The sequence below is a fragment of the Callithrix jacchus genome, chromosome 15, assembly GCF_049354715.1.
Source record: "Callithrix jacchus isolate 240 chromosome 15, calJac240_pri, whole genome shotgun sequence".
Classification (NCBI taxonomy): domain Eukaryota; kingdom Metazoa; phylum Chordata; class Mammalia; order Primates; family Cebidae; genus Callithrix; species Callithrix jacchus.
Genome location: NC_133516.1, coordinates 15096500 through 15109354, shown reverse-complemented (window position 1 = coordinate 15109354; position 12855 = coordinate 15096500). Strand labels below are relative to the sequence as shown.

Sequence of the window (12855 nt, the reverse complement as noted above, 5' to 3'; positions counted from 1 at the left end):
CTAATGAGCAAATAAACAGCTCAGCTAAAGGGAGAAAAAGGAGAAGCAAGGGTCTTGTCTCATCTAAAAAGAAAAAAAAAGGCTCTACCCGCAGGAAATGGCACCAGCTGCCATCCTCTGCCTCAAGCATAGCCACATCCCCTGCCAGCACGGGCTGTCCGCCTAGCTGGTAGGGCATATCAGTCAGTACTTCCACTGCGTGTGGCACCCTGAACAGGCACTGCACCCGCTCAGAGAGTACCATGGTGAATAAGCTGAAGTCCTTCCCGTCATGGGGCACGGGAGATCAGGAGTGAGAGAAGCCTGACCACAAGGGAACGTGCCACAAAGAAGCTACATTGCATGCCACAGATAAGTGCTGCCCAAGGGTCCAGGGTCCAGCCTATGCCTCACTTCCGTGAGTTCTGGGATAAACATAATGCCTGCACTAAGACATGCAGCACAAAATGATGTTGATGTATTCTCGGTTTTCTCGTCTGGTGACTATCACAAAACAGAGACTCTCTTCCCTTTTAGATCTCCAGGCTGCTGAAAGCCAACGAAGGGGTCATGTTCAGCCTTTATCACCAGGTTATATAATTGTCCACAGTGTCTTTTGTTTCCATCCTTCTCTTCCATTTCCTGGAGTGCTTTATTTTTATTTTACTTTGTTAAGATGGAGTCTCACTCTGTCTCCCTGGCTAGAGTACAGGGTGCGATCTTGGCTCACGGCAACTTCTGCCTCCCGGGTTCAAGTGATTCTCCTGCCTCAGCCTCCCGAGTATCTGGGATTACAGGTGCCCACCACCACCTCCAGCTAATTTTTGTATCTTTATTAGAGACAGGGTTTCATCATGTTGGCCAGGCTGGTCTCCAACTCCTGGCCTCAAGTGATCCGCCTACCTCAGCTCCCCAAAGTGCTGGGATTACAGTACCTGGAGCCCCTTAAATGTAAACCTGGCTTATAGCAGTGCCCTGCAGACACACTGTTACTTGCTACAATGTGGTAAAAACCATAAGAATGGGTTCATAGGTTCTGTGTCTTTTGACATCCATCTTTCTCTTTCTCCTTCAATACAAGACAAGGATTTCACTAACTGTTCTTTCCATTTTACAGTTTACAGTGGGCTTTCATTGACAATCTATTATTTGATCTTTGTGAGGAAAATAAGATAAGTGTTATCCTCATTTACAGTTCAGTGAGCACTAGCTCTGAAGAGTCAATGATTCATCTAAATTTTCACAGCAAAGCAGTGGAAGTGTCTGGACTCAAACCCAGGCCTTTGAATTCGAAGGGCTTCCTGTTCCCCCATCATCATCCTATTCTGAACATTATCATGCTCAATAAATATTATGACCAGCCGCGGTGGCTCAAACCTGTAATCCCAGCACTTTGGGAGCCCGAGGCAGGTGGATCATGAGGTCAAGAGATCGAGACCATCCTGGCCAACATGGTGAAACCCTGTCTCTACTAAAAATACAAAAATTAGCTGGACGTTGTGGCACACACCTGTAGCCCCAGCTACTCGGGAGGCTAAGGCAGAGAATCACTTGAACCCATGGGGCAGAGGTTGCAGTGAGCCAAGATAATGCCACTGCACTCCAGCCTGGCGACAGAGCGAGATTCCATCTTGGGAAAATAAATAAATAAATGTTGTGGATGGACTGATAATGTAGATTATTAAGGTTACAAGGCAACACTCAGATAGGAATTAAGCATTTCAAAGCCATGACCTGAGGATAAGGTTGGGAAGAAAAGCAAAAATGAGAATTTGTCGATGTCTTTCACTTCCACTTCACTTAAAGTTTACAGGAGAAAACACTTATAAAGCCTAAAATTCAAAAAAGTTTTAAGGGCAGAGTGGCTCACGCCTGTAATCCCAGCACTTTGGGAGACTGAGGCAGGAGGCTCTCGAGGTCAGGAGTTCGAGGCCAGCCTGACCAACATGGTGAAATCCCATCTCTACTAAAAATACAAAAATTAGCCAGGCATGGTGGTGTGTGCCTGTAATCTCAGCTACTCAGGAGGCTGAGGCAGGAGAATTGCTTGAACCTAGGAGGCGGAGGTTGCAATGAGCTGAGATCACACCACGGCACTGCAGTCTGGGTGACAGAGTGAGACTCTGTCTCATAAAAAAAAAAAAGAATGTAAGGTCTTCCATAGAAGGCTAAGAAAAGAGGAAATACCTAAGGAAATACTTCGGGAACTCTCCACATGACATTGCTTGGCTGGAGGTCAGACCAAAGCCTGGGTCAGTTGGTTGACATCTCTGCACTGCCTTGGCAGGAATGGTCAGGAGCAATGTCGGCAGGGAATCTGGAGGACTGGGCTCTAATTGTCCTGCTGCTCTGTTTGTGAACTTAGGCTAGTCTAAAGGGCTCCTGCAGAGGGGTTGATTGAGTCTCTGAGAGCTCCTCTGACTGTGACATTCTGAGAGTCTGTGAATACCAAGGACACAAGACAGGTGTGGGCTGATCACCACGTGGGAAGCTCACACCTGTCTCTCCCCAGCGCTTCCGCCCCTCACTTCCAGCTGTGCCAAACTCCAGGCCCAGTCAGGGTCAAGTTGCCAATTTTGAAGCCATTCAAGGACAGTTGTCCTTCTGCATGGGGCTCCTTCCAGCCCGAAGCTGGCCTTTCCTTTCTGTGTCACTCACTCTCCCTTAAGCTATTGAGATTTGCATGCCACTAATTCATTTCTGCCTCTTTGCTTTTAGATTAAAATTACTCACAAGAACCAAGCGCCCATGATGATGGGGCCCCCCCAGAAGAGCAGCTTCTTCTCATTGAGGAGGAAGAGCCGTTCAAAAGACTAAACAGTGTGCCAAACACCAACTAAACCAAGAGAATAAACAAGAAACAGTAATATACACACACACACATTAACTTGCACACACACACACACACACATGCACACATACACACTCTTCTCCAACCAGTGGAAGCAAAGCCACCCTTCGAGAAGAAAACTTCACCTTGCCATACTTTCTGTCTATTTCAACATCGGGTACACCCCTAACAGAGCCAGTGCCAACAAAACATTTCGAATGGACTTAGGGCACAAAAGGGTGTGGCTGGCTCATGCAGCGACCTCCACATCCCCACAGGCCTTGAGTCGAATTTTCTGAGACTAAAGAGAAATCCCCCTTTCTTTCTACCAGCCCTGTAAGTTTCCTCACGGACGCTCGCGAGGAGCAGGCTGTAGGTTTCCTGCCTATGGTGAGATCAGATGTGGCCAAGAGAAGGAGCTCTGGTTCCAGAGGATTTGCACAAAGGTCCCTCTGTACAGAGACGAAACAGCCTCCAGCTCTCAGGGCATAATCCTTGGCAGGGCTCAGCAGGCGCACGTTGGTTTCTCAGTCGTCCTTTGAGTGACAACTTCTCTCTGAACCTGCTGAGGAGGCAGAAAGGCCGTGGAAAGCTGTATTTCCATTCTTGGGTTTCTGCGCCATCAGTGGGCACTTGTTCCTTTCCCGGAGCCTTCTCCTGGTGGCTGTGTGTTTGTTTAGAGGTGGCTCCAAGAGCCCCCAGAGCTGCCTGCACAGCACACCTTAGATGTGGTATTTATTTTCTTAGTTCTGTGAACACCTGGGAGGGAAAGCGGAGAAACTGGGATTTATTTTTCAAATTGGTGTCATAATATTGTGTAAAAAGGGAAGGAAAAAAAAAAACCACCCCCAGCTTCTTTCTTTTTCAAGCCAAAGCGTGTTTCCTGTTTGAGTTCCAAGCCCTGGTGGCAGACTATTCCTGAAGGCAGAAAAGATGGGAAGGAAGGAAATTTGCTGGGGAAACCGGGAGACAGCACCCTCTGCTTCTTTGCACTCGCCACTCCCAGAATATGAGTGCAAAGACTTTGGGATGGTCTCATGTGTATGTGTGTGTGTATATATATTTAGCCTATATATATATATAAATATTTATTTACTGATGGACTTTTCCTGATTGGAATAAAACACAGGTAGTATGGGACAGAAAGTGGTAAAGAAAAAGAAGGTTCTTACTCCCTTCACTCCACCATTTCATTGTCAGGATGCAGCTCCCTGCCGCAGGCGATCACAAGGGTTACGGGGAATGAAAGCACCTCCTTACTATGAAAGAGGAGACTGAGAACTATTCTGGAGCCTCAAAACAAGCATGAAAGACATGCTGGGCTGGATTTACTGTCCCATTTGTCAGATAAGAAGAATGAGTCTCAGAAAAGTTCAGAGACTTTTCCATGGTGTCTTGGCTAATAAGGCTTGAGAGCAGGCGCCGTTACAAAGATATTTAATAGAGAAAAGAACCCACGCATCTCAGAAGAGGGTCATTTCTGGTCACTGGAAAGTGATTCCACTTGAATCCAGGTTGCCAGGGAGGAACACGTGCAGCACATGTGTGGCCGGGATAGGCCCACACAGGAAAACGAGCCTCGTGCTGCGTCCCAGAGGTTCTCTCTGGCCTGAATGGAAAAGAAGTTGGGCTGAGGTTGAAGGTACTAAACAGATCATCAGATTGAACTCACCGCATGTCACCTTATCAAGGTCATCACAGTATCTTAGTTTGGAAACAACCTTGGTGGCTGTAGGGATGACCTCAGTGGAGAGTCACAAGGAGGACTGAGGCATCTTCTGGAAGATACTGCCAGCCAGGACAGAGAGGTCTCAGCAGAGCTCAGTGGGCTTCACTCAGCAGGTGCCAGCACGATCCTCCTTCCCAAGGCAAGGCCCTGCAGAGCTTCACTGGGCCTCCATCCCTCTCTGAGATTTCTCAGTGGAAACTTGGGCCTGCTTGATATCACTCCACTGAGCTGCCTCTAATCCCCTTGCATGGGGCAGGAGCTTTGGACAAAGAAGGGAATATTAAGATTGTGTATACAAATGGTGCTTACTGTGAAGGACCATCTAGTACCAAGTCTAGGACCATTCTGCCCAACCTAACAGTGCAGCATGCTGAGTAAGGGGAGAGAGAACCAGGCCACCTGAGGAATATCTTTCATAATGGGATCCTTGGTGATGGGGCCAACAAGCTCCAGAATTACTGCGGGTACTATCTTGGAAGCCACTTGATTCTGAAACTGAGGCAGCTTCAGGTCTCACTGAAGTTTGTACATGTGTTTCAGCCCAAGATTGAGGCTGCTGAGACATGGCACTATCAACAGGTGAAGTTGATTCTCAGAGACTCACAGGTCTCATGAAGAAGCTGTGCAGAAATGACCTATACCTGCTGTGCCCTAGTGCCTGGGAACTTCCAGTGTTGCTTGAGAGACATACCCCAAGTCCTTCCTAGAGGCATATAGAGTATAACAAACTTCAGTGGAACTGCACTTCCAATTTGGTAACCTTAGTAAATCTTGTGGTGTTGTTTAATCGTGCCTTGCAAATCATCCTTCAAACCCTATGACTGGTTTCTTACTGTGGAGTCCCTCATCATAGTGACCCTCATAGCAACCTCTGAAGTAGGCAGAGAAGGTATTATCTCAATCTTAATGAGGAGAGAAAGACTTAATAAGGTTTAGCGACTTCTCACAGCCGCATGGTTAGTCCAGGGACAACCTAGTCCCTTATTTCTTATTCTGATTCTGGCCATGCTACAGACCTGCCCCCACAATAGCAATAAAAACCATAAAGCAGGAACTCTTTAGTACACTGTGTTGTCCCTAAACCGATGGGCTAGGAATTATGTCTTGTTATGGCTTAGTCTTTGCGGGGTTTCCCCAGTGAGTTGAGATTGGAGATAGACCTAGTAGGATGATTATATTCAGGTCAGAGACCGGCCCCTCTCAAGAGAGTTCTTTCCACAGATGGAAAAGATACGTTAAAATTGCCAAATAAATTAGGAAATACTTGGCAGAACCTGGAAGAGCCTCCAGACTGGCGTTACATAACATGCATATACATTATACATATGCACATTATATAAGGTGACATAGTACTTAATGTGCTGTATATATTATGCAAATTACATATTTGTGAGTAATCATGATAAATATAGAGGCCCACTAATCACTTTTTTACACATACTCAGTGACAGATTAGGAAGTTACTTTGCCAGAGAGTCTTAAAACTTACTCTTTTCTGCTGCTTTGGTTCCAACTCCTGCCAAAAATAATTGCATCAACTTTTCCCATCCCTAGCCCCTTCTTCTCTTGGCCAAAACTCTCAGTTCCCTCCTGTCCCAGCTAAGCTGTGCCTTCCGTGCAACGCGACCACAATGAGATCCACAAAAATAGAATCATGGGGATGGGATGGATCTAGGTGCTCAGATCCCCTATCTATCAGGCCTACACCCTGACACTCCCAGGCAGGTGGGTGTATAATGCTAATATGAAAAGAGGGGGTGTTGGGGGAAGGTGGAAGAGTCTACCAACCTTCCAAGGAAGGAAACTTCACAGTCTCCCTTGGCCACCAGCTCCAGGATCTAACACTAATCAATCAGGAAATTATTTCAAATGTCCAGTCTGAGTCCCCACAGCATATCTGAAACCACAACTTCCTAGGATGTGTCTCCGAAAACACTAGTATCCATCAGATGTTCCATGAAAAAAAGAGTTCTGTGGTCAAGTGCTAAATCCCTTCTGGGAGGCACATAGAGTCTCTGAGAACTCCTAGTAAAGAACCAGAGAGTCCCTTATTTGTTAACATCTGCGGATTAGTGAACACTGCCTTAAGCCCACCATCTATTTTGTTGTTGTTCTCAGTGGAAGTGGAAACTCCATCCTCTACAATCATATCCCAAAAAGTGCTTTTTCTCAGACAAGAATCTCCACTTTTTATTTATTGATTTTTTTTTTTTTTTGAGACGGAGTTTTGCTCTTGTTGCCCAGGCTGGAGTGCAATGCCACAGTCTTGGCTAACCGCCTCCCAAGTTCAAGCGATTCTCCTGCCTCAGCCTCCTGAGTAGTGGGACTACAGGTGTGCACCACCACACCCGGCTAATTTTTGTATTTTTAGTAGAGACAGGGTCTCACCATGTTGGCCAGGCTGGTCTCGAGCTCCTGACCTCAGGTGATCCACCCGCCTTGGCCTTCCAAAGTGTTGGGATTACAGGCGTGAGCCACCGTGCCCAGCCAAAGTCTCCATTCTAAGACACTTTTTCTTGTTTCTTTATGAGATTGTCTATTTTTATTGTTTCCCTCTACACATCTTCAATCGAGAATCAATGATCTAGGCCCTTCATCTGTGTAACTCCAGAAATCTAGACTTCATCTGTGCAACTCCAGAGAACAGAATCAGGTCTGAAAAACACAGTCATAGACACATTAACTTCTATTCCATTTAATAACTGCTTCTGGAGCTGCGCTCAAATGGAAAGGGCTGCCATGTGTGGGAATGAACGTGCCCCTGCTCTTATAGGAAAGAGCTTTGACCTGGTTGGATAGGAGACAAACAGTAACTAATCTACCTTGCCTCCAAAGCTATTTAAGCTGTTTTTGTAGGCATTAATGTTAAATTGGTAAATCTATTAATTCCTTTTGAACAGCATTTCTTGGTGTCCCTTATTTTCTGAAAGAATGAAAAATGACTCCAAGAGCAAGTTCTGGATCAGGGAGTACTGACCATTGAGACCAGCCTTATACATGGCAGCATTGCCCTGACTCGCTGGCACCCTCGAGGGTCACTGATGATGGTTGTGATTGCTCCTTGGTAGCTCTGAGAGTTTAAGGAATGGGTTATACTGGAGACAGGGCACTATCAACAGGTGAAATTGATTCTCAGAGACTCACTAGTTAAGGAATGGGTTATACTTGAGGCATTAAGGAATGGGTTATACTTGAGATTCATTTCTTAATGGGTCAAACAGATTTTGCCTTTCTACTCGGGGTCCATATTAGCAGTTTGGAATTTTTAATCATAAATATCAAACCTGTATCAGACTTGCAATAGCAAGGAAAAAGAAACTATCTTACATCTCAAATTCAATCAAGTTTTAAATAAAACCACAGAGCAGAATTGTATAAACTTTCATATGGAGTCACTGATTTTAGCTCAACTTGGTTTTACCGTATTGGAGTCCATCTTTCAACTTTCTGCTATAAAGAGAAAACAGGAAAGGAAGATAAGAAAGGAAATTCCCGGCTGGGCACGGTGGCTCACGCCTGTAATCCCAGCACTTTGGGAGGCCGAGGCGGGTAGATCACGAGGTCAAGAGATCAAGACTATCCTGGTCAACATGGTGAAACCCCATCTCTACTAAAAATACAAAAAATTAGCTGGGCATAGTGGCACGTGCCTGTAATCCCAGCTACTCAGGAGGCTGAGGCAGGAGAATTGCCTGAACCCAGGAGGCGGAGGTTGTGGTGAGGTGAGATCACACCATTGCACTCCAGCCTGGGTAACAAGAGCGAAACTCTGTCTCAAAAAAAAACAAGAAAGGAAATTCCCATTCATTGCTTACTAGGTACCAGGTCCGGTGTCAGGGTCTTTTCATGTGCTTTCCCTTTTGATCTTCACAACAGCCTATGATACTGGCATTGTACTTTTTTACAGATACAGAAATCCATGCATAGAAAGGTGAAGTCCTTTGTCCAACAGATAGCAAGTGATAGAACTAGGACTTGACACGGGTCTGTCTCATATGAAAATCTATGCTCTGCCGGGACTCCCAGCACTTTGGGAGGCCAAGGTGGGTGGATCACATCAGTTCAGGAGTTCAAGACCAGCCTGGCCAACATGGTGAAACCCCATCTCTACTAAAAATACAAAATTAGCTGAGCATGGTGGCGCATGCCTGTAATTCCAGCAACTTGGGAGGCTGAGGCAGGAGAATCGCTTAAAACCCAGGAGGCGGAGGTTGCAGTAAGCCAAGATAGCGCCACTGCACTCCAGCCTGGGTGACAGAAGAAACTCCCATCTCAAAAAAAAAAAAAAAGGAAAAGAAAAGCTATGCTTTTTCCACTAATTTAGTGCCTTTAACATTCTATTCTAATTGTTTCCCACCATGCTAGCATTCTACTTGAAATAACATGGCATTGACAAATTGATATCCCATCTGTTCGACCTCTGTATGGCCATCTAATCATGTTCCTACTGAAGAACTTCCAGTGCTTGTTCATATTTAAACTCAACAGCCTCCATGGACAGCTGGATCCCAAAACCCTGGCAATTGAATCTGCAGCCATCCCTTCCTTAATCCTCAATGTCTTCATGTTCTAGCTGAATGCAACTCATTTCCCAGGACCTACACCTAATAGATTTTTTGTTCAGCTCTGTGAGTGGGGAAGCAGCAAACAGCCTTCTCAGATTTAAATGCCATGGTCAACAGTGACTGGCCAGCAGAGGGAAGAGCACTGGGTTGCTGAAGGGAGCCTCCAGCAAGGAAGCTCTGTATGCATTCCTCATTAGTGATAGGCGTGGGCTGGGCCATCTGTGTTCCACGGGAGAACAGAATGGCAAGCTGCCTTTCAGATGCCAAGAGATGCTATCTAATGGGAAGATCCAGAGAGCTCAAAAAGCAGAGAAGCATCTTTCCTCATAGGCATCTCTGTGGGAAACCAGGGACACAGAAAACCAAGCGGTTTTGGCAATTAGCTAATTTGCCAGGCATTCTACCCTTGCTACTACTTCATTCTTCATGTCCAAGGTGCAGGACGACAAGCAGAACCCTGCAGACTCATCTACAAACTAAACTCCCCTAGACAGAGCTGTGGGGAACCTTTGCAAGTCTGAAATCTGTGCATGGAACAGCAGGTTCATTATAGCCAGGCATCAGAGCTTACGATTGAGCCTCTGAGTCTCCCAGGGGTCAGGAAACCCTGCAGGTACAAGAGATGGTTTATTGGATGCTCAATGCTGATTCTAGAGAAATCATCAGAAAACCTGGAGGACTACTCCAAATGGGTCAGATTAAGAAAATGCAATTTGGAGCCAAGAGGATAACACCTAACCCAGTATCAAGCATGCCATAGATAATGAGTGAATACTTGTTAAATGAATAAATGAATGAATAGCTTAAGTGGGTATCTGTCCTTCTACTCTTGATGGGGTGGGGGGCAGGGGCGATGAAAGCTTTTTAACTAACAACTCAGGAACTTGAAACCACAGGATGTAGAGGGAGCTCATGGGGGCCTTTAACTACCCAGACATCTGTTGAGTGATGGATACAGCTAAATATGGATCATCAAAGGGCTTTCTAGGTCACATGGAGGGCAGCTACATGATTCAGAAAATATGAACTTCAACTTGGACAGAAAGACAGAAATATTTGCAATTCACTTCTTAGAGATAAGGTCAGAATTGACAAAGAATAAAAGGGCAGCACAGAAGTAGAGTTACAACACAGTAAGAGATCAGCATAATAAGATACAGATTCATAAGATGAAAAGAGATAGAGAACTAGATTTTTTGGCAGATTGATTTGGGCAAGGGAGGTGGGCATGAACACTACAGTCCAAAAATAGAAGGAAGAACGGAGAAATCCTCAAAAAAACATTTTTTAGAGCGTAAAGTCAAGTAATGCCCAGGTATTAATGAAATTATTAAATAACAACTATCATTTATTGACTCCAAAGCCTACTATTTTTATGACCACTTTTGAACTTCACAAAAACCTTATGAAGTTACTTGCTGCTCTGTGGTTCTCTATTTGACAAGTGAGGAAAACTGAGAAACAGCAACTCTCACAGTGACAGATCCAGGTTCGGATCTGTCAGTATCTGCCTTCAAAGTCCAAGTTTGTGCCTGCAATAGCTTTACCAATTCCTCTGAGCCTCAGGAATGGACAGGGATTTACTACCCTGAAACTAATCCCCTATGTATGACTTACTCCCTTCTCAAACTGGAAACCCAAGTCTCTCTCCTCCCTCTTCCAGAGGGCTGGAACGGAAAATAGCATTCACAGGTCTGGGTGCGGGGCATACTGAGCAGCAGGAGGCCCATCTCAACCTCCTCCTACCTTCCCAGGTCCTCGCTCCCAGGCACCAGCTGGGTTATATCCTAAGGCACTAATTGAGACAAGATGGATGACAGTGGACACCTGGTGAAAACTCAGCCAGCTCACAGTGTTCACATAGTATTAAAGAGCATCTTAAAGCTATGCAGAAACCGTACTAAAGATCAGGGGCAAAAGAAATACGGTCAATAGTCAAAAATCAGAATTTAGTAACACATCGAAAGGTGGAGTGGAGCGTTGATGTGGCCTTTTAAAAACCTTTCGGGTGAATCATCATTCGGGATAAAAATACTGCCTGGCGTAATGCAAAAAAAAATGGGCATTTTTACTCTCCAAAAAGCCAAAATCTTTTTAAAATGAAATCTTAGGAGGAATTACAAGGTGAGGAATAATAAAAATAATAATGTATATTTACCCTAGATAATAGGAAATGAAATGAACTTTAAACCCCCACAATATAACTGGCAATCCGGAAGAAGATTCTAGAAAGTTTGCATTTTCTGTTGAGGGACTAAACAACAGTATTTTTGAAGTGATTAATGAACTTTTTTGTCTTTTGTATTTTTTTAAGAAAACTGGTACCAATCAGTTACCAGAAAATGGCATGATCTTCAAGAGAAGATAAGCTTTCCAGGTGAATATTTCCTTTCTCCCCAAGATCCTTGAAGTAAAGGGATTGAGAACCAGATCTTTTAACTCAGAGAACCATACTTGCCTGGAGGGTGTTGATCACGGAGGTGTCACTGAACTGCTGTTTGGGTTTGCTATTGTCATACTCTGCTACCACCAGGAATTGAGGTAATGATAATAGATCTTGAAGAACTAAGCAATTCCTGCTTTCCATCTGCTCCCCGTCCACCTCCCGAAGCCCCTACAGGTTAAATATGCCTCCTGAAATTAGAAGATCTGGGAATAATTTCTTTTATGAAAATGCTCAAACATACAAAAAGTACAGCCGTGAGTATAATGAGCAACCTGTACCCATCACTTAGATTTAACAGTTGATAACATTTTGCCCTGTTTCATCTTTTTCTGTTGAATTTTTTTTCTCTCTCTTTTTTTTTTTTTTTTTTTGAGACAGAGTTTTATTCTTGTTGCCCAGGCTGGAGTGCAATGGCACAATCTTGGCTCACTGCACATTCGACTACCAGATTCAAGCAATTCTCCTGCCTCAGCCTCCCAAGTAGCTGGGATTACAGGCATGTGCCACCACACCCAGCTAATTTTGTATTTTTATTAGAGACAGGGTTTCTCCATGTTGGTCAGGCTGGTCTCAAACTCCCAATCTCAGGTGATCCACCCACCTCAGCCTCCCAAAGTGCTGGGGTTACAGGAGTGAGCCACTGAGCCTGGCTATTTTTTTTTTAAGTAAGTTATAGGTGTTATGACATCTCACGCCAGAATACTTAAGTATATATCATCACACAAGATACTCTCTTAAGTGTTAAAGGTTGCGTATCATCCGTATTGCTGAAGGAGGGTTTCAAGATACGGTGCATATGAACTCCGTTGTTTCTGGACTAAGTCTAGTTGTTCCCAAATACAAATCAATCAGGACATTACCATCGCTAATGAGGAAAAAGTGCTGGGTGGAAACAAAGACAGTCTTAGCTGTATTTGAAACAGTCCCGATTCTTCTGGAAACAGGAAAGCAAACATTCCATAAACTAAATTCTCCAAAGACACTAAATTGGGAAGTGTTATAAGCACTAATGATGCCAGAGAGAAAATGTGAAACACTTGGAGGAATTAGAAATTCACCTAAAGTCCAGGCATGGTGGCTCACACCTATAATCCCAGCACTTTGGGAGACAGAGGCAGATGGATCACCTAAGGTCAGGAGTTCAAGACCAGCCTGGCCCAATAAAGTAAAACCCTCGTCTTTAATTAAAAAAAAAAAAAAATAGCCAGGCGTGGTAGCAGGCGCCTGTAATCCCAGCTACTCGGGAGGCTGAGGCAGGAGAATTGCTTGAACTCGGGAGGCAGAGGTTGCAGTGAGCCGAGATCAC

General features: G+C 44.7%; 1 protein-coding gene across 6 annotated transcripts in view; it reads left to right on the top strand.

Moving 5' to 3' along the window:
* DGKG (diacylglycerol kinase gamma) overlaps nt 1-5325 on the top strand; it is a 211833-nt gene extending 206508 nt beyond the window's left edge. For all 6 annotated transcript variants that reach the window (XM_035274700.3, XM_035274698.3, XM_078350447.1 and 3 more), the window contains one exon: nt 2698-5325. In XM_035274700.3, the coding sequence (XP_035130591.1) occupies nt 2698-2796 (99 nt within the window). In that variant the 3' untranslated portion in view covers nt 2797-5325. The remainder of the gene's footprint in view (nt 1-2697) is intronic.
* Nucleotides 5326-12855: the final 7530 nt, after the last annotated feature.